This window comes from Papilio xuthus, unplaced genomic scaffold (assembly GCF_000836235.2).
Source record: "Papilio xuthus unplaced genomic scaffold, Pxut_1.1 DF827680.1, whole genome shotgun sequence".
Lineage (NCBI taxonomy): Eukaryota > Metazoa > Arthropoda > Insecta > Lepidoptera > Papilionidae > Papilio > Papilio xuthus.
The window spans coordinates 6,743,100-6,767,389 of NW_013530969.1; the positions used below are offsets into that span (position 1 = coordinate 6,743,100).

Genomic DNA, 24,290 nt, shown 5'->3' on the forward strand with positions numbered 1-24,290 from the left:
CATTTTATTTATACTCTGTAGTTTTGCGTTTCTATCAACACAGTTTTCTAAATATTTAAGTGTTTTTTAAATCCTGAATCATTGTTTTTCTTTTATTATCCGAAAAGAAAAATGTTTATTTAATTAAAGTTTCTTTTAATTAATTACTGTTCACGACGAAACTCTTGTATAGCTTAAAACACACATACCCGATGTTATTATTTTCATAGGTTATCTTTCAAACTCCGCTCTGGTTGTCCGGCATCATAGGTTTCAATTGTTTTGGTCAACTTTGGTTAGAAAATATAATTTTTATATGATATTGATTATAAACTTGATTACTTTGGTTAATTTATACTAAAAAAAACATGGACGGAGACTTATATGATGAGTTTGGTAATTACATCGGACCTGACTTGGAATCAGATTCAGACGAGGAGCAGAGTGTTTATGGCCAGGATAATCGTGATGCTGACGAGGATGCGATGGATGAAGACGAGGAGGGTGATGCAGAACCTGAAGCTGCTCCAATGTCCGTGGTCTTACATGAAGACAAAAGGTAAAGTCCGTTTTTGGCTTTTAAATTTTTGTTGTACCTAACATTGAATGTATGTAATGAAAAATACTTTAAAATACGATGTTTGTAGATACTATCCACAAGCTGTGGAAGTGTACGGGCCAGATGTAGAGACAGTGGTCCAAGAAGAGGATACACAAGCTTTAGACAAGCCTCTAGTAGAACCAGTGAAGCAGAAAAAGTTCCAAGTGCAAGAACAGCAGCTGCCGGAGACCACATATGATATGGAGTACATGGCAGATATGCTGGATAACACTAATTTAATGAGGAATATTACTTTGATGGGGCATTTGCATAATGGTAAAGTAGAAATTTTTGTTTCTTTAATCTATGAAATTTAATCTTGAATAAAACATTATTATCTTAATAAATAGGAACTGCAATACTTATTAACCTCTTCTTTGTATTTTTTCAGGCAAAACTTCATTTGTAGACTGTTTAATAAGACAGACCCATCCTGGTACAGTAAATAATGAAACAACTATACCCATGAGATACACTGACACATTGTTTGTGGAACAAGAGAGAGGTGTATCTATTAAGTCTATGCCTGTCACACTCCTGTTGAAGAACATCAAAGGCAAATCACATCTACTGAACATAATGGATACTCCAGGACATGTGAACTTCAGTGATGAGGTTACTGCTGCATTGAGGATATCAGATGGTGAGTATACCACTAGCTGTAGCCCATGACTATGATTGACCGGAATAAAAAAATAACATAATCAGTAGTTAATGTGTCTTCCAGACTATGTTCTATATTTGTGCCAAATTACATCAAAATACACTGAGCCACACCGGAGATAACTTCAAACAACATCCATTCATCCATCTATCTTAACATTTGCATTTATAATATTAGTAAGATAACTATCAGGAATCTTATTTACAGTCTTAAGATATATGTTTGGATTATACATTGTTCCTCAATAGATTTGTAGAAAATTCAGTAAATACATGGTATATTTTTACAATACATAGACAAATTACAGAGTATTCATTATGAAGAAAAACTTTTAATAATTTTTTACAGGAGCTGTATTATTTGTTGATGCTGCGGAAGGTATAATGTTAAACACAGAACGTCTCTTACGACATGCAGTACAAGAACGAGTACCACTCACAATATGCATCAATAAAATTGACCGTCTCATACTTGAGCTGAAGTTACCCCCTGCGGATGCTTACTACAAACTACGGCATATCATTGATGAGTTGAACTCATTGGTGGAAACCAACCAGCCACAGGATAACCCTGATGAACCACCAACTATATTCTCACCGCTACTAGGTAAATGTGTAAAGTATGCTCAGAAATCAAGTGTTTTGTTGATAAAATCCTCTTTGCTAACCTGTAACTAAAAACTGAAAAATTTAAAATGAAAAGAGCAACTTTATGCTGTAAATGATGCCTTAAGATAAATTTCCTTTTATATATTATTCTTAGTAGCACTGAATGTGTTATGTATGAACTAACATTGTTTCTCTCCTCCCAGGCAATGTCTGTTTTGCATCATCTTTATATGACGTATGCTTCACTCTGGAATCATTCGCGGCGATGTACGCCTCCGCGCACGTGACCAGTGGACTTCGTGCATCAGATATGGCGGCCTGGCTATGGGGAGATGTTTACTTCAATGCCAAGACAAGGCGCTTCACCAAGAAGTCACCGCATGCATCCGCGCAACGAAGTTTTGTTGAGTTTATATTGGAGCCGTTATATAAAATATTTGCACAGGTATGTAGAAGTTAAATCATGACTAATCATTTTTTTTCTGTTTTATATAATTAGCTTTTTGATTATGTACATACATATTATGTTATACACTTGTATACTTATATGAATACACTTATATACATATACTTATATGAATGTTTATTTCAGGTGGTTGGTGATGTAGATGACACATTACCAGCAGTTCTTGCGGAGTTAGGCATTAAGTTAACTAAGCAAGAATCTAAACTCAATGTCCGTCCGTTATTGAGACTTGTCTGCAGCCGCTTCTTTGGTGATTTTAGGTAAGATATTCAACATAAAAAATATATATATGATACACGTTGCACGTTCTTATTTGAGACATAATGTATACGTGATTGTAGTGGTTTCGTGGAGATGGTATGCCGGCACATCCCGTCCCCGCTGGACGCGGCAGAGCGCAAGGTGGCGCACTGCTACCGCGGCAGCGAGGGCGCGCTGCGTGACTCCATGCTCGGCTGTGACCAGAGTGGACCCCTCGTCGCTCACACCACCAAGATGTATCCTACCGATGATTGCACATTCTTCTTGGTTAGTATATCATAACAGATTATCTTGACAATAAACTATTACTAATATTTAGCCATAGTGAAAAAAAAATAGTAAAAACTAGGAGAAATATTTAAAAAAATGTTTTTAAATTGCACAATTGCCTTGACTTTGTGAAAACGAGTGAAATAATTTATTTTAGGTTCTTACTGGTGTTGATAATCGTGGGTAAATTTTTGTTGTGTGTAGGTATTGGCGCGCATAATGTCGGGCACGCTGTACGCGGGGCAGGCGGTGCGCGTGCTGGGCGAGAACTACAGCGCGCAGGACGAGGAGGACTCGCGCCTCATGAACGTCGGCCGGCTGTGGATATATGAGGCTAGGTACAAGGTCAGTCGCAAGCAAAGGCACTAAGCTATAGATACCTAAACCAGGCATATGTAGATACCTCGTGATATGATATGTTATTTGAATATTATGTTTAAAGGTGGAACTGAACCGCGTGCCGGCTGGGTGCTGGGCGCTGATCGAGGGCATCGACCAGCCGATAGTGAAAACGTGCACGCTGGTGGCCGCCGAGGAGACGGAGACGCTGCACACATTCCGCCCGCTGCGGTTCAACACGCACGCCGTTGTCAAGATCGCTGTAGAGCCGGTCAATCCCTCGGAACTACCAAAGATGTTGGATGGACTAAGGAAGGTAAGAATAAACGCTATTTAAAATAGAAAAAAAATTAACACATTACCTGCCATTATAATTTTTATTACTGTCAAATCGAGTCTCGGACACTTAATTAAGTATGTGATGATAATGATGTGCGTCAGGTGAACAAGTCGTACCCGCTGCTGTCGACGCGCGTGGAGGAGAGCGGCGAGCACGTGGTGCTGGGCACAGGCGAGCTCTACCTGGACTGCGTCATGCACGACCTGCGCAACATGTACTCCGAGATTGATATCAAGGGTGAGAGAAATCTTTCCAATACAAAAATTTTGCCAAGCCTGAGAAATTTCACATACTTTCGCAAATCGTATTTAGTCGCATTACACGAATTTGCAATTTTATTTACACAATGTATAATTTTATCTTTTATGATTTTTTATTAATGTTGTTTTTTAATTGTGTACAGTCGCTGACCCTGTGGTATCGTTCTGTGAGACGGTGGTAGAGACATCATCACTGAAGTGCTTCGCGGAGACGCCCAACAAACGCAACAAGCTAACGATGATCGCGGAGCCGCTGGAACGCGGTCTGGCCGAGGATATAGAAGCGGGCGCCGTTTGCGTCACCTGGGACCGCAAGCGCCTTGGAGAGTTCTTCCAGAACAAGTCTGTACACATTACATAACATTGTAATACATTACACAACAATGCAAATTTTGTATAACAGTGAAATAAAAATAAATGATATTTGTGTAGATACGACTGGGATTTGTTAGCTGCCCGTTCTATATGGGCGTTCGGACCGGACGCGACGGGGCCCAACATTCTGGTGGATGACACGCTGCCCTCAGAGGTTGACAAACATCTCCTCGCCTCCGTCAAAGACTCCATCGTACAAGGTATTTTTTTCGCATTTAATTTAAATAGCAAATTAATTAAAATTGTTTAGTTATATATGTAACTCTTATTACTGACCAGGGTTCCAATGGGGTACGCGCGAGGGTCCCTTGTGCGAGGAGCCGATCCGCAACGTCAAGTTTAAGATCCTGGACGCGGTGATCGCACAGGAGCCGCTGCATCGCGGTGGTGGACAGATCATACCTACGGCTAGACGAGTACGCCGATATACACATGACATTCAATATATTTTGATCATTGTATACGCTGTTTGTTGAAAAGTGTTGTTTGGTCTCCAGGTAGCATATTCAGCGTTCCTGATGGCGACGCCGCGCCTCATGGAGCCCTACCTCTTTGTAGAGGTGCAGGCGCCCGCCGACTGCGTGTCAGCCGTGTACACCGTGCTTGCTAAACGAAGAGGTACAGTACATACAAACGAACTGACAGTTGTCTCTTTGTTTCATCATTATATTTGACATTTTGTATTTTGATATTTTATATTAAAAAAACATTGTCTTTGTACAGGTCACGTGACGCAAGATGCGCCAGTGCCCGGCTCGCCGCTGTACACCATAAAGGCATTCGTGCCCGCCATTGACTCGTTCGGCTTCGAGACGGACTTGCGCACGCACACTCAGGGCCAGGCCTTCTGCCTACAAACATTCCACCATTGGCAGATCGTGCCAGGTGACCCGCTAGATAAGAGCATCGTTATAAGGTAAATATTTGTGTTTATCTGCATCAGAAAATTAAACAAAAACCTTACAATATATTGTCTACAATAACGATTATTTAGCTTTCTTGGAATTGTAATTCTATATTGCTCTCAGTAAAATACAAAACGAACAAATTTTCTTTGTGGCAGACCGCTAGAACCGCAACCGGCTACGCACCTGGCGCGTGAGTTTATGATCAAGACGAGGCGACGCAAGGGCCTTAGCGAGGACGTCTCTATCAACAAGTTCTTCGACGACCCCATGTTGCTCGAACTCGCCAGACAAGATGTACAACTCAATTAGAATTCCACATTTACATTTTGTGTTTTATACTTTATTTTAATTAAAATAGTAATAAATATTTTTAAGAAATTTATGCTTTTTCTCAACTTCTACCTCTTCAATCATTGTTTGTCATCATCTAAAGATTTTTTTTACATGTGTTTTGTATTTTTTGGAGTTTGTGTGAAGTTATGAAAGTAATTTACATAATTTATTAAGTTTTCGTAATCTCTGCCGACCTCTTCAGGTTACAGTCTTTATTGTTCCAAGCAAAGAGTATATAAAATATGGTATATAAAATATGGGAGTATATAAATATGGTTCCAAGTTCCAATACACACAAGTGCTTTATTTAATCTTTGTAAATACGTTCTCAAATTCGTTAATCTTTGATGCGTTATGTCAATGTCAAACATCCAAAAATCAATCAACGACGTAGATTTTCTGTCATTTCCATTCTTACAACGGAGAAGTGTACGGAAAGTGTTGATCAATTATTGAAGTAAATGTTTAATATTTTTCCGTATTAAAATAAAGAATCTAAAGGTTTATATAACAGCTTATTTATCGGAATATAGTATTGATTACCCATAAAATCCGGAAAATATAACGATGGAGATGGATGAAGACGAACATGTCGGCGCAAATGGTGACCGTTTCGTTCACCGCTTGAAAGAGTTGTCAGCTGCAGAACAACAAAACTTAGAAAATCAAAATTCACGTATCGTTCCTGAAATTAAAGCGGTCAAATTAGAGAAAGATGCTAAACGTCACTGGGATATTTTTTATAAAAGAAACGAAACTAAATTCTTTCGAGACCGGCATTGGACAACACGTGAGTTTCAGGAACTTATTAATTTTGATTCTGATGAGCGTATTACATACTTAGAACTTGGCTGTGGTGTTGGAAATATGGTATTTCCACTTATTGAAGAAGGCTTTTCGAACTTTTACTTCTATGCATGTGATTTCTCCCCACGTGCGGTTGAATTTGTAAAACAAAATAAGTTGTATGACGAAAACCGAATTAAAGCATTCTGTGCCGATTTAACTACAAATGATTTATTTGACAACGTGACCGAGAACAGCATTGATATTGCGAGTCTTATTTTTGTATTGTCTGCTATTCATCCCGAGAAATGGATGCACGTTGCAAAAGTAGCATTTAGGGCGTTACGGCCTGGAGGCGTGCTATTATTTAGAGATTATGGTAGATACGACATGGCTCAGCTTCGCTTCAAACCCGGGCATAAGATATCCGATAACTTTTATATGCGGCAAGATGGCACAAGGTAAATGTTTAATAATGCAATTGATTAGCATTATGTTACATTCATAAACTTCCATTTTCGTTCCTAATTATTAAATCTAATACAGGAGTTATTACTTCACGGAAGAGGAGCTATCTGCATTATTCACGGAGGCAGGCTTTGAAATTGTCATGAACACATACATTCAACGGAGAACTGTTAACTTCAAAGAAGGCATTGATGTGCCACGCATATTTGTCCAAGGAAAATATAGAAAACCAACAACAGGTCAGACTATAAAGATCACATAATAATTTCATTAATCAAAATTTTTTATTAAATGATGAAAAGTGCTAACCATTGAAATAATAATGATTTTGCATGTATATTAGCTCTATCTGATTACATTTGTATTTATCTTAAATGTTTATTTTTAAACAAAAATCAGTACTCAAATTTCAGTATCTTTTGTTGCAGGATGAATGTTGATGAACATCCCGTGAAATTACCTAAAAGTAAGTTTCAACTTCTGCATATCTTTACTTCTTGCCAATAAAAATTGTGCTTAGTGAAACATCTGTTGTGAACTATCCTTAAGTTTGTATGGCTCTACATGCAAATACTAAGCACAGTTTTAGTATTTATGATGACAGCGCAGTGCAGCTGAATTTTTACCTCACAATAAGTGTTTTATTTAGCTTAGGGTTTTCCAAATTTTTCATTTTTTAATTATGTAAGTTGGTATTAGTAACTTTTGGTAACATTCAGTAACTTTTTACTTTTTTTTTGTAGAATAGGGCCATTTATTGTGAGGGTTGATGGCAAACTTTGCTAATGAGCAATCTGAATCATCTTTTACATGTTTTTATATTTTTTGACATATTGTGGTACTTATGAATATTTTCTTTTGTTACAGATTATCCAGCTTGATGAACTATTCTTTTTGGTAAGCATTTTGATATTGTCTTTGAAATGAGACAAAACCTTTGTTTAGTTTTTATTTTCTGAGACATGAAGCTTAGAAATGTTAGAACATGAATAGATTTTAACAGTGGTAGTGCACATTTGATGGATTGTGTGAAAGGGATCTACATAAAAAGGGGGTGAATTCAGATATGACGGCTGATACAGATATATGGACATACTGTGCCGACACTCCACAGGGATAAGGGTAGGTTGATAACGGGTGGTAGAGTGCATACCAGCTTTAGCTCTCCACAAAGGGTCCACCGAGTTGTAATACTAGACAAAAGATAGGCATGAAGTCCAAAGTTATTCTATGTTTTATTTTAAATATTTTTTATGATGATTTCATAGTTCATCTGATTGCTATGATGCATTACTATTATGTCTTTCGCTCCTATCTGATGGATTAGTTAATATAACACAATTTAATTACTTTATGGCCGTTATTTTAATGTTCATTGGTTTTGTTACAGGAAACTAATAGTTTAGGATTTCATATCTGAATATTGGAAAATGTAAGTTTTTGTCTATTTTGTTATGAAGTAATACTAAATACATTTATTTTATTTTATTGCTCTTGTATAAATAAATCAAAATATAGATTTTTTTAATGATGACTTCATAGTTCATCTGATTACTATGATGCATTACTATTATGTCTTTCGCTCCTATCTGATTCAAATATAAAATATATAACATTTTTGCTATTATAAATATATTTTAGTACAAGTTTCTTTTATATTGCAGGTTTACAAAACACAAAACGTCTTTGGAATGCAGCTTAAATATGCATGGTGAGGATCTTTATGTTTTATGTTTTTTTTTTAATGTATGGTTTTTATATGATGATTTCAGATAGGGACATCTGAACACAATGCTGTTAGTATAACTATCTACACTGATTTATTTTATTCATATTTCATTTATTAAGATTTATATTACATTTCTAAGCAACGGTTATTTTTATTTCAGTTGAAGATAAAACTTGCAATGATTCTACAAACATGGCTATTAAAGGTGAGTTTTTCATACATATACTGCTAAAAGATGGTTAAAATAAAAGTTTTTTTTTTAATCTAACGAGAAAACTAATTATTTTGTATTTAAATGATGACTCCTGATAGGGACATCTGAACAATTATGCTGTTAATATAACTATCCTTACTGATAAATCCATTTATTTACAATAAATGAACATATTTTAATGTAAATTATATTTAAAAATTGTTATTCTTTATTTCAGATATGCTGGCATTTCTTGAAGGTATGTAACATTTTGATAACTAAAATTAACACATTGTATGCTGCTATGATTTTGTACTGTGAAAGTAACAAGACTTTTTGGTAGCATTGAACGGGTTTTACGATTTTACTAAATGATGATTGCATAGTTCACCTGAATATTTTTGATGAACAATACATTAACGGTTTCCGCTGTCTGATTGTATTTTACTAAGTTAATTGATACTATAATTGTTTAGGTATTATATTTATTTCCCATTGTTATAGATGCAAAAAGAAATAAATCACAAGAAGAAAAGCCAAGAGGTGATATAATATATAAGTTTTTATATTAGGACTAAGCGGTAATTTTTTTTAAATTGAATTAAATGATGACTTGACCATCAGGTCTCCCTCAACAGAGAGAACCCAATAAACCATGTTGACCAACATAACACGTCTGATTATATTTAATATAGATAATAATCTTTTATACAATTTCTTCTGTCTATAAAGATATTTCATTTCCAGGATTTGGAACAACATATTGAAGTGAACGTTGATATCTTTATAAAATTGTAAGTATAGTTTTATATCAGTATTATCAATATGAAACTTAAATTACATAAATCTTAAGATCCACAGATAAGGATGATGTTAAAGATTAAAAATAGTACTAATATTTTATCTGTATTAATTATTTTTTGAAAAAATTCCTAAAGTGGGCTTAAAAATTACTTTCAAAAAAATTGAAGTTTATTAAAAATAAAATGATGACTTGACCATCAGGTCTCCCTCAACAGAGAGAACCCAATAAACCATGTTGACCAACATAACGCGTCTGATTATATTTACAGCCAAATATAAACTTTAACTACTCAAGTTCCAAATGACTAAACTGATCTTTATCTTTTTAGGTATGCTGGAGGAAATGTAGAGACAAGACAAAGACAGAATTATAGATTACTATTGTAAGCACTTAAATATTACTTTTAAAAATATTTTATATAACAGCATGAAGGTTTAACTTTATTACTACAGCTAAAAACAATAATGTATGAATTTTGCTCCATGTGATAATATATAAATGTATTGATAATTAATTATAAGTTTCTGCAACTTAAAAATGAGTAAGAATTCACTGAAAATTATTAAATGATGACTTGACCATCAGGTCTCCCTCAACAGAGAGAACCCATTAAACCATGTTGACCAACATAACGTGTCTGATTATATTTATCACATTGGACAAATTTTTAATTTTAGTATGAAGGTTACTAAAATTTATGGCTTGTATTTTTAGGTAATGCTTGCGAGCAAAAAAACTTACTCCGCTAGAACAATGACCCTAAATTGGTCTTGGCCTCTTGACACAAGAAATTGCCAAATTTGTGGAAGCAAGAAAAGGAATGGAAATATTTAAAACCATCATTGTAAGTGTTCATCAATAATTATATAACAAAATTAGTTTTAATTTATTTAGTTTAAATGATGACTTGACCATCAGGTCTCCCTCAACAGAGAGAACCCAATAAACCATGTTGACCAACATAACGCGTCTGATTTATCTTAATTTAAAAAAAATATGTTTTTGCTATTTATTATGTAACTTCAAGTCAGTTTATTTTCCCCAGGTTGATTATCTACAGTATTCCAGATTAAGATTAGGAAAAACTGGGTTTATTTTAACATGTAAGTATAAATATTAACTTTTTTTACTTATAAAGCTTGTCTTTAATTTTATATTCATAATATATGTAACAATTTTTCGTGATTAAATCTCCTTAACACTTCTTATCTAGTATTATAGATCCTCGGTATATTCTAAAGGCTTTGTCTGCGATCCTATGAGAATGCATTAACACCGTGCATGCTCTGTAAGTCAGACAGAGATCACAGTGGTTTAAACTGCCTGGGACATTGATTTCATGTCTTCGGTTATATGAACTCACTACAAAACTAAGAAAATACATTGTTTTTGTGAAAAAAGTGTAAATTATTAGATGTCATTGAAAGTAAACATTTTTACAGAACTGCTGCTTACAAATAAAACGGAAACCCATAAGGAACTACACCATGTCCAGAGGGATTACGCGGATCTGAAGAATATGCAGTACTATGTTTACACGCAATTAATTCGTTGTGATTAACTTTCAAATATAAAAAGAACTTAATTTAGTTGTTTTATTTATATATTTTTAATATTTGTGGAGATTTAAGACTAAATCAAGGCAAATAGTATGCTAATCAAAAAGTATCTGGTATATGGGCCATAAAAAAAGAGAGGGTGTATTTGTTGAATAGTATTCAAGACTGCATCATTCATTTTGCAAGAAATGGCCAAAAGTAATAGTTTCGAAACCAATGGTTGATAGTATAAGGAGTACCAGTAATCGATCATGTAGTCAAAGCGAGTGTGTAATGGCTTTAAATAAAAATCTTTATTTTTCACGCTGGTGTGACACGCGCTAGTAGCGACCTCTGCACTTGGGACCTCAAATATTTACTATGAGACAGTTTATGTTGACAACTGTGAAGGTGCCTTTTTTATGACGACTATGTAATGGCAACATTCTTATAATAACAGCAACATTGTGTTGTTTTGGTAACGTCAAGTCAAATTTCACTGTCATAAACATAAGGTCCTGGTGTGTTTTGTATATAATTTCAATAAAATAATTTGAGTTATTTGTGGTATAATTAGGTACAAAAATAGTACCATTGCAATTAGCACTTATTATATTTTCTAACGTATCGTAAAAATGGCTCGCGGCAAGGATAAGAAGAAGTAAGTTTTAGGTTATCACGTGTTGTATTTCCTTTAACTATAATTATGTGTATTGAAATAAAACTCATTTTAAAATAAATAATAAAAGTTATTTCTGTTCATTAATTTATAATTTAACGTAATATGTAACATCATTCGGGTCGTATAGTATAATATACATTTTTATAATAACTTTCAGACGTAAATTGGAGAAGAAGCAAGAGGGAGATGATGTTCCAAAGAAAGTACCGCATACATTGGAAAGTTTGCGAGAGAAAGATGAAACAATGCTTGCTAATGTCGATGAAGAGGAAAAGGAAGAGGTTTGTAACAAAGAATTTAACACAATCACTTTTAATTATCAAATAAATTTATCTTCGAATTAGTTTCTTTATTTCAATGGTATAAAAACTAATTTAAAACAGTGTATAAATGAATACTTATTTAACTGGCATTAACTTAAACAAATGTCCTTTTTATTAACACAATGCACAACTTATTAATATCTTCCAGGCACAAAAAGACATGGAATTGGACGAAATGTCATCATACTTTCAAAATGCATATGAGCCTAAAGTTCTTATCACATATTCAGACAACCCACACACAAAGACTAGGATATTTGGCAAAGAACTTATGAGGATTATACCAAATTCCTTATCTAGATATAGACAGAGGTAAGTAATATTTGTTAATGGCCAAAAAAACATATGTCTTCCCAAACACTGACCCCAAAAATAATAAAAACCATAAATTTGTGACTTAAATTAAATTGTAATTTTCTTAGATCCTCAGTAAAACGTATAGTGCAATCAGCAATAAGAGAAAGTTACACAGATGTAGTGATAGTAAATGAGAATCAGAAGCAGCCAAATGGATTCCTGCTTATACACCTGCCCAGCGGACCCACTGCTCACTTCAGACTGTCCAGCTGCAAGATCACACCGGAGTTGAGAAAAGACTATAAAGAAATCACTAATCATAGGCCTGAGGTAATTACACAACCTTTAACATTTTTAATTTTTATGCACTACTAATGACGTCCGCGACTGTTCACGCAGAATTAAAAAAAACTTATCATTAGTCTGTGTGTTCTTCTAGACTATGTTCTACATCTGTGTCTAACATCATAATCAGAGATACCTTTAAACAAACATCAATCCATTTAAACATTTGCATTTATAATATTAGTTAGATTGTTTGGTGACAAACTGTTTTGAGAGTTTATCCATTTAACTGACTACTTTTGAAACTAATTAAGAATATATTTATTTATTTTTACTTATTTATTTATTTACATGGAAAACTCACAGCTATAATAATCTTATTAACTATAGACTAGACAACTGAGAGCCAATGACAAGTCTTCACTTATAACAATATTATATCTATAATGTCTTACGTTTCTTTTCTCTCTTCATTGCAGGTGATATTGAACAACTTTAGCACGCGGCTGGGTCTGACTGTGGGCCGCATGTTGGGCGCGATGTTCCATTACGAGCCGCAGTTCAAGGGTCGGCGCGTCGTCACCTTCCACAACCAGAGAGACTACATATTCTTCAGACATCACAGGTTACCTTACAAACAAGCTCTTTCATGCGTCTTCGTTGTCGTAAAATAAAAAAAAACACTTTATTCTAATAGCTTACACAATATCAGATTCAGACTGTAATATATCTTTGTGCCAAATTTCATCTAGACGCTTGTGCTGTTTTTTACTATTGGGTCATCTCAAACTTTTGTTTGGCAGCTGCAAAACTTTTGCTTAATTCTCGAAATTTATTTTTATGTCCAAACCAAGACCCAAATTTTTAACTTCCTATCCTTATTTATTTAAATCTACAGATACGAATTTACATCAGACGGCAAACGCGCAAAGCTGCGTGAGCTCGGACCTCGCTTCACTCTCAAGCTGGTTTCCCTGCAGCAAGGCACCTTCGACTCCAAGCACGGCGACTACGAGTGGATCATCGCCGGACGCAGGCACTTCATGGAAACTTCCAGAAGAAAATTCTTTTTATAAATTAAAAAACAAAAAAGAGATCTTTGTTAAACAAAATAAAAAAATACTGACCGAATACTGACTTTTTTATCTGTTTTTTTTTTTCATCGACTTTTTTTTTCGTCGATCGTTTTATAACCAGTTAAGAGAAACGGTTGGCTGCAGGTTTTGTGTTTGTAGTATTTAAATTATTAATTTTTATCTATGAATCTTTGAGTAGCTTGAGAGTAACTTGAGTTTATATAGAAAAATAAAAAAATAAATATATTGTTTGTTAAGACGTCTATAATTACGATTAATCGTGTAGACATCGTTGCAAAGTACAAGGTTAATGGTCATTGGTCAGCTTGGCTACAAAATTATCATGGAATAGAGCAGCTGCATAAACTTGTAATTAAATAACACGTCAATATTACTTTGCCTAGCATAAATTTTGCCATTAGTATAAATAAAGCTAAATAAATTAGGAATAGATTCCTACATGGCCACTGCACCAATGTGTCTCCAATCCGTCAGACATTAATAATTGAATGCAGACTGCAATAAACTGCTTTATAGCATCCAGTTGGCTGTCATCAGGCAATGCTAATAAAGCTTAGGGAAGGGACACATCAAAAGTATCGACAATTTATAACATAAATAAATTGGATATGTACATAATACATTCATTATCTATAGTATAACAAACCTTTAGTTTGTTGAAAGCGGAGCCAACGATTAATCTGACTTTATGTTTCTAGATATACGGAAAAATAAAATATCAATAACATAATATGGGGATACACTATATGAAGTTTTCAATCAAGAAGTCCAAATTATAAAAGTGAAGTGTATAAAATTGTATAAATAAAAATGCGTCTAACGAAATTTGTGCATGCCTTTAATTGGCATACATATGTAAAATGTTTGTGTGATTTTTGTTTTTCTGCTATTTTATATGTATGCTGTTGGCCTGATTGCATTTACACGCTCTAAATATAATTCAATAGAAACATCGATAAATCATCGACATCTGTGGCACATCTCTAAAAGAAGTTACGTCGTAATTTTCATTCAGTAATAACGAACTATTTTTACGATGTAAACAAACAAGTTATTTTAATGCAGATGAAATTAAATTCTAATTAGTTAATACAATATAAAAGCATTTATACGACACAAGTGCTTGTAATTAAATAATAAAATATTTAAAAGACAAAAAATGTGGTAAGTAAATCTCTCGTCGCAAAACACTTCAGTGTTTCATTTATCCTTTTCTCGGAACCCGGTACGCGATTATTGCTAGGAGTGTGGTTACCTATTCAGCATTTTATATTAACCTTTTTATTATATTTATCATGAACTTACGCTGAAATCTTTACGCTAATCCTATTCAATTTTTTTGGTGTCATTTGTTTCGATTACATTTACTCCTCTTTGTTTAATGATCAGATTACTTTTGTTGTAGTCATCAATTTATTTAATCTCAGAATGTTATAAATGGCAACAGATGAGCGTAATCGATATGTTATTAATTTCCAGTACCTTGGCAGTCCCCAGCGGCCATTAAGCATACCGTTAAGTCTATGCATATTACTGTGCAATAAAATAACACTTGTGAAATACAGTTTTGAGGTAGATAAAGACATAATTATGACTCATATAGGAAGAAGTAGGCTCGTATTGATGACGTCATCTCAACGTCAGGTAGCGTTACGTCACCGCAAAATCTATTGTTCTTTTTCTTTTGAGGTTATAGGAAAGAAGCAATCAACGCCATCCGCTATAACATTAGATAAGTATTTGTGTAATTAAAACAAGTGTATTTATATTTGTTTTTATATTACAACCTAATCAAGGCTGCCAACGTACAATAAACGTAGACCTAGAATACTGGCAACATCAATCCACCTTTGAGCCATCATCTCTAACATGAAGACATCATTGTTAGCCTGTAGTCCAAAGATGCAAAATGCAAACCCAAAAAGATGGCAGTTTAGACAGCTGAAACGATAACAATTTCGAGAAATTGATGGAAGATTTCTGCAACAAGAGTACGCTTCGTATATTCGTATCATATGTCCAAACATCTGGCGCAAAACATCGTGCTACGTGACTCTTTCGTAAACACGTTGCCGTGACGACGTATACCCGTTGCCGTGACAACATAAACACGTTGCGGATCGGCGTGACAGATCCCATCTTGCGCCGTCGATTGTTATGAATTAGTCAAGCTCAATTAAAACAATTCAACGTAAATCTTTACAGCGATCTTAAAAACTGAATTTTACCACTAAACATAAACACTAATTTAAGTATAAGGAAACATTTATTAATTTAGAATATTACCTTTTTGATTAGAAATGAAATTGAAGAAATCGGCTCGAAGGACCATGTAAGGCAGTCTCAAAAAGTCTCCTTCTCACTGGAGTTGTATCGAGTAATCACAATAAAACACCAGTTATATATTGGTGCGAGTCAATTATAATGAAATGCAATCGGCAAGTTGATAAATATACCAAATAAATTAATACCGCTATCTAGCAATACGGTCCGCCATCTATTGACATAATATTATAATTTAAAATGTCATAACGTTTGACATCTTGTCTTTGTTTTTATACATATTTACAGCATTGCGAACTCTCCATATTATAAAGACGGACCGTTAGTGTGTTATTAAAGTTAACCAATTGTTAGGCAGTCAATCTAAATATTGATACCACGTGTTAAAATCTGTTTGTAGCATACTTATATCTTTTTGTGAAAAAAATAGGATCAAATGTCTTATAATAAAAAATAAAAAAACTAAGATTGCGTTGTATAACTAGCTGTCGCCTGCGACTCCGTCGGCGCGGTATTAAAAACAAACTTAATAAGTAGCCTATGTGTTCTTCCAGACTATGTTCCACATCTTTGCAATCCAAATTTCAGCGAGATCCATGCAGCCGTTCCGGAGATACCTTCTAACAAACATCCATTTATTTATCTAAACATTCGCATTTATAATATTAGTAAGATAAGATATGTAAGATTACTTTGACTTAAGTAACCTGGTATTGTTAATGTTGAATAATTTCGTATGTTATATCCCCGCCGATTCTGAGCAGTAAGCAGCATTTCTTACATAGGAATAACCTTTGTTTAGACATCTCACTTACATACTCACGCCGAACCGACGCTACGCCATTACACCATGCGTAGTAGCGGACTTGTATTTCTGCTGCGCCGATACGTGTTGCGCACGTCGATTGGCTGCGCAGCCGAATGGTGCAGCGTATTGAACCCCAACAGCAGGTCTTTTTCATTTGAGATTTTTCCACGCACATGTTATGTTCGATACGGAGAAATTTATAAAAGAAGTACAATCTCGAGAATGTATTTGGAATGCAAATATAGATGAATATAATGATCGAGAACTACGTCGCAAGGCATGGGAAGATATAGGATCCATCATGTATGAAGGTTGGGAAGGATTTGGAGAGAATAAGAAAAACCACAAGAGTAAGCTATTTCGCCTTTATTTTAAACGAAAAAAATTAAGTTTTTAAAAAAAGCAATCATCACAATTTCTTGATGTAATTATAAACTCTGTCTCTATTCTTGTTTTGGTTAACTTATTTTTTTTTATTTCAGTGGAAGAACTTCGGAACAAATGGAAACATCTGAGAGATTATTTTGTACGAGAAAAAAATAAAACAGACAATCTTAAATATAAGGTTGAAGTTGGTGAAGTGAAAAAGCGTAAGACACCATTTTTGGACATGTTAAGTTTTTTAGAAATTTTAAGAGGTACCAAAAGAAGAACCTCAAATATCCAAGCAAGGGCCACCTCGCCGGAGAGCAACAATTCCATCATAATAGAAGAAAACAATAATTATTCTGTTTTGAATGTAGAAAGATCATTAAACACTAATGCCAAATCAAATGAAAATGATTCAACACCTTTTCAAGAATGTTTTTTAAAGTATATGAATATACTAGAACAGAATAACAAGGACCCTCACTTGAATTTCCTTCTCTCTATATTACCAGAAATGCGAACAATGAACGAAAGGCAACTTTTTGAATTTAAATTTGAAATTATGAAATTAATTAAGACAATTAATTACAGTTAATTACCTTTCTAAAAGAACTAAATAATTATTACTAGTTATTTTTACTCTCTAAAAAAAACTAAGGCAACAAAAAATAATCTATTTGTACGTTTATTTTAATAAGTTCATTGAAATTAAAGAAATTTTAAAAAATGCATATTGAGTTTATTTTACTTAATTTTAGTATTCCCAATATTTCATGTAGTGTACGGCAATAAAATATATGTAGTTTTTCATGTTCAAAAACCGCTTTTTTATTTTTTTACTGGTAATTTTTTGTCGAATCAACTAAATTAAAATTCAGTTGAATTTCCATGAAACTCGCACCAATGATTACTAGACACAATAGAAGCATTCTCGTCTTTGTGCGATTTTAATAAGGACAATTTAATAGTGTTGTTCGTGTCAAGTTTGAGGTTAGGAAAATGTAAATAAATGGCGCTGGTTTAGAGAGTTGTTATCTATGCGTGACGGTGGCGGAAGTGTCAATTGCCGTCGCCCTTGACTGCAGCGCGAGTAATTTGCTTCCCGCGTCATTACGTCAAATGCAACTGTGACGTGACACGGGGTCGACAGAGTATAATGCATTTTGAAATGAAACGCTTGATTTTACTGCCATCAATATTTTCGTTATACAGACATATCTTAAATATACAAAATAAAACGATTAATTAATCTAGGTACTTCTCAAATGATCATCTGTATATTATTCTAGTAGTTTCTTCAAGAATTTGGTGGATGAAATAATATTTTTATCAGGTTTTTTATTCGCACTTTCCTCAATTGTATCTCAATAAAGCATTAAGATATGCTTTTGGTCTGATCAATAACGTTTAATATATGCTGTGAAGATACTTTTGTTTTTTTTAATAAGTTAGTGAGTGAGGTGTTAGCCGGCAAAGGGTCAGTGCAAACAGCTCGGCTTGCATTGTGCTATTGTCAAATAGGCTTGTTCAACACAATGCGCCACTTCTCAGAACATTGTTGTTTGTTCTTCGCCCTTGTCCGAACTTAAACAAGGGACAAAAGAACGCACCTCACACTATGGTAACCAATTACTATGGGTAACAAGGATAGGATCGACTTATTTAGGGGAATGAATTTTAATTCCTAAAAGGGAATATACTTGAATAGTTTGTTTACTTCTCAGACTACTACATTGTTTGAGAGTTTTTGCCTCAAAAACATAGTTAATTTCAATCAATTTACCTATAAAACTTGCGAATTAATTATGAGTTTGTATAGACATTAACAACTGATCGCTTTAAATATAAATACGCGTATTTACATAGAGCTCTATGGTTTTCTCTGAATTAAATAGAAGCTGGTCACCCTACAGAATAGGCTGTGAGTCGGCGCTATACAAACTGGTCAGGCTGTACAACAGGTCGGGTCTCACGCGGTCCCCGGAGACGTGGCGTACATTTTAAAACTTTTCCCATCGGCTGCAAGATAAATTATTTAGAAAAAATAATCATTTGAATATGAGCGATGTATTAGAAGTTTTACAATACTAACGTATTTTGTAAATATATACAGTAATACAGATAAAACATGTGTGAATGTGAATTTGTTGAATCAGTCTGCGTTTGCTTTTATTTGTTTATAAATGTTGTCATAATATTTATAGTTATTACATAAAATATATTCAGTATAAATGAATGCCGTTAGGTTTGATGAAACTTAATAAACGCGAGTATAATTCCGTAACGTAAGCCATTGTGTCTCTTATAAGGTATAATGTAAATTCAATTTGTTTTTCTAAAAGTGTTCGGCAATAGAAGCTCTCGGTAATTTAACAATTTGTAACGTTGCCATAAAGTTATTCTTGAAAGTGGTCCCAAAAAATAAATCTCTTTTAACTTGTTTTTTGATTACTTACCTAAATTAACCTGTACCCTACTAGTAGTTAGGTATAAAAGTGTTCAATTATGTAGGTAGTTATCTATTTAAACAGTTACGCAAATTTCTAATTAACCTAATGATCGTATCAAATCCAACCTTCTTTCTTATTATCATTGATTAAAGTAGTAATTACTAATTTATGAATCACCAGTAATATTTTTAAATAAAATATTTTGATATATTTTAAAGTCTCTAATTTCTTAGGGAAACTTACTCGAGTGACATCTATTGTCAATATTACTTAAACGGTATGTCCATGTGCTTGCGATAGATGGCGTTACATGTCTTCAAACGTACCAAACGGATGCAGTTGCAGCCGTCGTGCAACGTGCACTTGTCTTTGTTTAGTGTAAGAACAAAAGTTAGTTATTATAAGTTAAGAGTTATATTATAAGAATAATAAAACAACATAAAATGTAATGTGGCAGTAAATATATTCAGAAAATATTAACCATGATCGACTCGATTTCATCCGTAAAAAAGTATAGACACGTTATTATTAGTATACGTTACAATATTGTCTAACCATTGTCAATATTAATCGATTTCTTATAATAATTCATTATTGCTTTATACAATATCGTATCGAGTAAAAAATTCGATAACAAAGACGTTACAATAGATAACTATCTAAAACTTAGGAATAAGCCAACGGCCACTCGGTCACCCTCATACACGTAAACACTTAATTTAGATATAATAATAATTACATATCACAATGAGACGTCCCTTCAACGTTGTTCACTCGCACACAAATAATACAAAAATTCAAAAACGAAGGCACGAGATCTACCTACATCTACGACTAAATGTAAACATGCCCTAAAATGTTATACTAAATGCTTGCGCGGCGGCTTGGCGGCGCGCCTCAGTCGAGTTGCGTTTGGAGTTACCAACTAACATAATGTCGTGTCAGCGTTTAGTTAAAGCGGTCCTGGAATACAATGTGTGTGCCGGCGGGGCTATGCCGCGGCTCTGGAATGTGGCGGACGGCCCGACGCGACATCCGCGCTACACCGTGTCCTTGCCCTCGAACTTCTCCGCCAGCTCGCCCATCAGCTCCTTGTAAATCAGCGGGTCGATATTCTTGCCTAGCTGGTATAGGACGAACCAGTCCCCTATTTGCAGCTTCCTAGCCACTGCTTCAACCTGGTCTTGCGGGGCAAGGCGACTGCGCGCGCGCAGCAGATAGAGGCGCACGCGCGGCCCAGCGACCACCGCCGCGCGGTACACCAGCGAGATTGCGCTCAGAATCGACAGGATCACGAACCAGAACCACAGAAACACGTAGATCTTCTCGTTGACGATGTTCAGAGGCAGAACGCACAGGCCGTCAAACTTCTGCACGGTTCCCGAGGGACCGTATTTGTGGAAGGTGCACTTGGTCACTTTGGGAAACACACGCGCCATGGGGTCTTCGCGCTCCTCTGGCTCCATCTCGGTGAAGCGCACCACGTCCCTGCCGTACGTCGAGAACTCGCCGTCAAGGAAGAAGTCCATGAAATATATCTGACCGACCACGTTGATAAAGTTCAACACCTCGCAGATAAAGAAACGGAACGCATAAAAATTCTGAGTGTGCAAGTTGGTATAGAAGTAGTCGACGAGGAGCTTCTTGCGGTCTTGTTTACAGTCTTCCCCGACCACAGGGCAGTTCAAGTCCAGCACAAGCATCTTGACGCGGCCTCCTTCCCACGTCTTCCACAAGTACCGCGGCACGTAGAACAGGATAGCTTGGAAGAACAGCACGAAACACACCCACTGGTAGTACTTGTGGTATTTGACCTCGTCCTGGCCCTCGACATGCGGCGCCACGCCGGGCTGAACCATGTCCTTGCCGACTCGGCCCACGAGCCGGTTAGGTATGGTGAAAGTCGAGTAGATCCAGCAGTAGGTGTCCATGACTGAGTAGGGTATTTCGTCCACAATGCAGTCTATGGGGTCGCCGATGTACTGGCGCGAGGTGACCAACAGCGAGAACGCGATCAAGATGATCACGGTGGCCTTGTAGTGCAAGCGGAACACATTATTGTCGATGCAAACGGAGTCAAGCTTGAGAAGCCCCTTCACGGAGCCGAAAACGTCAAACATGGCGGTTGCCTAGCCGCGGGCGCGCGGCGCGTCGGTCGCGATCGGTGGAGAACGGGGCGTGCGCTTTGCCCTCACGTCGAGTGCGGAATGCTAGGGGCGAGCGCAGCTAAGGGGAGCGCGGAGGCGGCGAGCACCGCCCCGCCCCGCGCGCCTCTCGCCGCTCGCCCCCCGCCCCGCAGTCACCGCGCTCGCAGCTCGGATCAACGACACAGCACTGACCCTATTTCCACCTATATTCGTGGCGTCATCTGGTAGCCGTCGCCGCCAGCGGCTACGTCTCAAAACAAGCATTGGAATTACTTGCGGCAAATGCTACAATTAAATGGGCACTTATCTATTGATTGCATCATTTAACAGCTCGCCGGTTAAATGTTAATGTAGCCCGCGCCGCGACGCGACGGACGGCGTCGATTCAAATTCAATCACAGAGAGAATGTTATTTCTGAGCCGAGGTGAGTCTCCGCTCATGTGTGTTGTCATCTGCTTACATAAACTTAGAAGTTGAAGGGGGTCAAATAAGGTACACGCAATGGATTGATAGCGTTAAATCTAACTAATTAGACTTCGACATTTCTCGTGCAATGCACGACGCAACATTACTTATGAGGGGCAGCGCACTGCCAGGTAGAGCCGACAGTGAACAGTAACAATTCTATTGTGTTCCATCAACAAGAAACGTTTCTTCGATGTGTAAATAAAAGGGATACGTTTGACAGGTAAAGGTTTTTAGGTATAGTTCATTATTTGATTACAACCTGACTGGAAGATATGTCCGTTTAAATATAATACCAGCTTTGGAAACAAATAATATTTATGTTAGTAAATTTTAACGTGGGTTTGCACTCCAAAACACTGTGTACGCAGTAGCAAGTGTAAAGGCGCTCTCCCCACGAAAATGTGACGTAGTTATTCCAAACATGTGTGACGATTAACCAAAATTTAAAAAAAACCTGCAAAGGACACATTATGCGTCATTACTTTGGTAACTCGCTCTTGTCATTTTAGATTTCAGCGTACATCATTAATTTTCACTTTTTATAAAAGTTCTAAAAACTATATTTTGCTATGATAAAATGCAATCGTAAACTTCAAGGATAAAAGAAAGTAATTTCATCGATATAAAGACATGATTCAATGATTTTATATTTATTATTATTTTACATTAATTACACACAAGTACAAGAGTAAATCAACATTGGTGTTCTTAATGATTGCTACTATACATAGAATTATATTCCTTATAGCTTACAATTTAGAGTGGTAAATGGCTTGTAGCAAACCACTGGACAAAAGATAGCAAAATTACATGCAACCACTTGACCTGCAAATTGAGTTAATGTCATTACAATAAACGACCAATGATAAAGTGTTAATGTAAAAACCATATTTCTCGTATCTCTATAGGTCTCATATTAAGGGAAAATATTTTCTCTCTGTGCATCCTCTCCTCCGTTGATTAAAGGTAGGCAACGCATATGCAATTGCGTATGTCTATGGGCAACGGTCACTTCGCTATATCAGCGATTTCAGGTGGCCGCTCGCTCGTTTGCCACCTTATAATAAAATAAAAAATTGGTGCTCAAAATTTTATACAAAATGTATGACTAACTCATACATAAAATATGTATGAGATTGAGTTGGTTAGTGGATGCTTACCTCCTGCATCCTGTCGTATTTGAAACATCTTACTCATATTATAATGGCGAATGTTTGGATGGATGGATAGATAGTTTGTTAGAAGGTATCTCCAGAACGGCTACATGAATGTAGATTATATTCTTAAAGATTTAACTATAATTATAACCAAATAAATTTTAGTAGTGTTAGGAAGAAATCCAAAAATGTAATTGTATTGACCCAACACTAGCATTACTAAAATGTCGACGTTTGTGTCACCTCACTATTCATTCTGACACTAGACATTGTAACGATGCACGTCATTCGCGCCAAATGATTCTACCTAATATTGTCTAAAAGTAAAACACTAATCATCGCGAAATAAATTAATTTTAATATATTTTTTTTTTATTTTAACGATTGTAAAATGCACCAATTTGATTAAAAGTTATCTTATTTTCATAACCTAACTTGTGAGAGTACGTGACAGTGAAAAATATTTTATCAATACCGGACGGTCTTTCTTATGTGACTATTCGCACGTAGCCCGAACTGGTCCAAATTGGTTACACTATGAAAAGCCTTTGAATGATGTTTTTATTGTAAAAATGCAGTAAGGAAATTGGGATAAAATTCGGATTTACATTTTTAATTAAAAACTCACTTTTATCTTGAAACATATATTTTTTTATCAGAGAAAACGAGCAGCTGGAATATCGAGGTGTTCATTGACGCCCATGGGCATCTGCTATACCAGATGGGAAAAGCAAAATGATCACGGTGATCAAAATAAATATCAAAATAAACACATTATGAAATTGTTTAATTAGATAAGGATGTTTTCGGAAAGATGATATTAGGAAGGGCGGATCAAATTCCAGGATCTGTTGTTATGAACTCATAGTAACTTACTCTCTTCTAAGTTATAGTTTAAGTTAGTTATCCTAAAAATAACTCTGACAGTCATTTACTTTTGTCAATATGTAAGTTCAACTTAATGACAGTCAAGATAAGATAGTGTGGCGTCAGTTTTAAA

At 35.5% G+C, this 24,290-nt stretch overlaps 5 protein-coding genes and 1 long non-coding RNA gene across 7 annotated transcripts; 5 read left to right on the plus strand and 1 right to left on the minus strand.

Annotated features, from left to right (window-relative positions):
• The first annotated feature begins 201 nt into the window (after window positions 1-201).
• LOC106117234 (116 kDa U5 small nuclear ribonucleoprotein component) lies at window positions 202-5,449 on the plus strand. Its single transcript, XM_013311426.1, has 16 exons — window positions 202-538; window positions 627-856; window positions 972-1,223; window positions 1,593-1,850; window positions 2,056-2,297; window positions 2,445-2,578; window positions 2,660-2,846; window positions 3,054-3,194; window positions 3,292-3,504; window positions 3,630-3,765; window positions 3,932-4,130; window positions 4,221-4,363; window positions 4,443-4,579; window positions 4,661-4,781; window positions 4,887-5,079; window positions 5,227-5,449. Exons 1-16 carry the CDS (start codon window positions 348-350, stop codon window positions 5,378-5,380), a joined length of 2,931 nt encoding a protein of 976 aa, XP_013166880.1. The 5' UTR covers window positions 202-347; the 3' UTR covers window positions 5,381-5,449.
• A 233-nt stretch (window positions 5,450-5,682) lies between these two features.
• LOC106117235 (methyltransferase-like protein 6) lies at window positions 5,683-9,141 on the plus strand. 2 transcript variants are annotated; one of them, XM_013311428.1, is made up of 9 exons: window positions 5,683-6,651; window positions 6,737-6,891; window positions 7,084-7,124; window positions 7,526-7,555; window positions 8,049-8,090; window positions 8,323-8,369; window positions 8,548-8,592; window positions 8,819-8,839; window positions 9,085-9,141. In XM_013311428.1, the coding sequence occupies exons 1-3, from the start codon at window positions 5,972-5,974 to the stop codon at window positions 7,089-7,091; spliced, it is 843 nt and encodes a 280-aa protein (XP_013166882.1). In that variant the 5' UTR covers window positions 5,683-5,971; the 3' UTR covers window positions 7,092-7,124; window positions 7,526-7,555; window positions 8,049-8,090; window positions 8,323-8,369; window positions 8,548-8,592; window positions 8,819-8,839; window positions 9,085-9,141. The 2 variants fall into 2 exon arrangements, with proteins under 2 accessions (XP_013166882.1, XP_013166881.1); XM_013311427.1 differs by having other exon boundaries at window positions 5,684-6,651; window positions 6,737-6,897; window positions 7,087-7,124.
• Window positions 9,142-9,322: 181 nt separating this feature from the next.
• Window positions 9,323-10,970, plus strand: LOC106117236 (uncharacterized). Its single transcript, XR_001227870.1, has 5 exons — window positions 9,323-9,374; window positions 9,714-9,767; window positions 10,100-10,229; window positions 10,431-10,488; window positions 10,828-10,970. It is a non-coding gene; the product is annotated as an uncharacterized LOC106117236 (long non-coding RNA).
• Window positions 10,971-11,381: 411 nt separating this feature from the next.
• LOC106117493 (ribosome production factor 1) lies at window positions 11,382-13,642 on the plus strand. The gene is made up of 6 exons (XM_013311840.1): window positions 11,382-11,584; window positions 11,763-11,886; window positions 12,077-12,240; window positions 12,351-12,555; window positions 12,990-13,135; window positions 13,409-13,642. The coding sequence occupies exons 1-6, from the start codon at window positions 11,559-11,561 to the stop codon at window positions 13,584-13,586; spliced, it is 843 nt and encodes a 280-aa protein (XP_013167294.1). The 5' UTR covers window positions 11,382-11,558; the 3' UTR covers window positions 13,587-13,642.
• A 2,964-nt stretch (window positions 13,643-16,606) lies between these two features.
• Window positions 16,607-17,724, plus strand: LOC106117494 (uncharacterized). Its single transcript, XM_013311841.1, has 2 exons — window positions 16,607-17,048; window positions 17,181-17,724. Exons 1-2 carry the CDS (start codon window positions 16,877-16,879, stop codon window positions 17,660-17,662), a joined length of 654 nt encoding a protein of 217 aa, XP_013167295.1. The 5' UTR covers window positions 16,607-16,876; the 3' UTR covers window positions 17,663-17,724.
• Window positions 17,725-19,961: 2,237 nt separating this feature from the next.
• Window positions 19,962-21,738, minus strand: Inx2 (innexin 2). Its single transcript, XM_013311714.1, has one exon. It carries the CDS (start codon window positions 21,635-21,637, stop codon window positions 20,558-20,560), a length of 1,080 nt encoding a protein of 359 aa, XP_013167168.1. The 5' UTR covers window positions 21,638-21,738; the 3' UTR covers window positions 19,962-20,557.
• Between the last annotated feature and the right edge of the window lie 2,552 nt (window positions 21,739-24,290).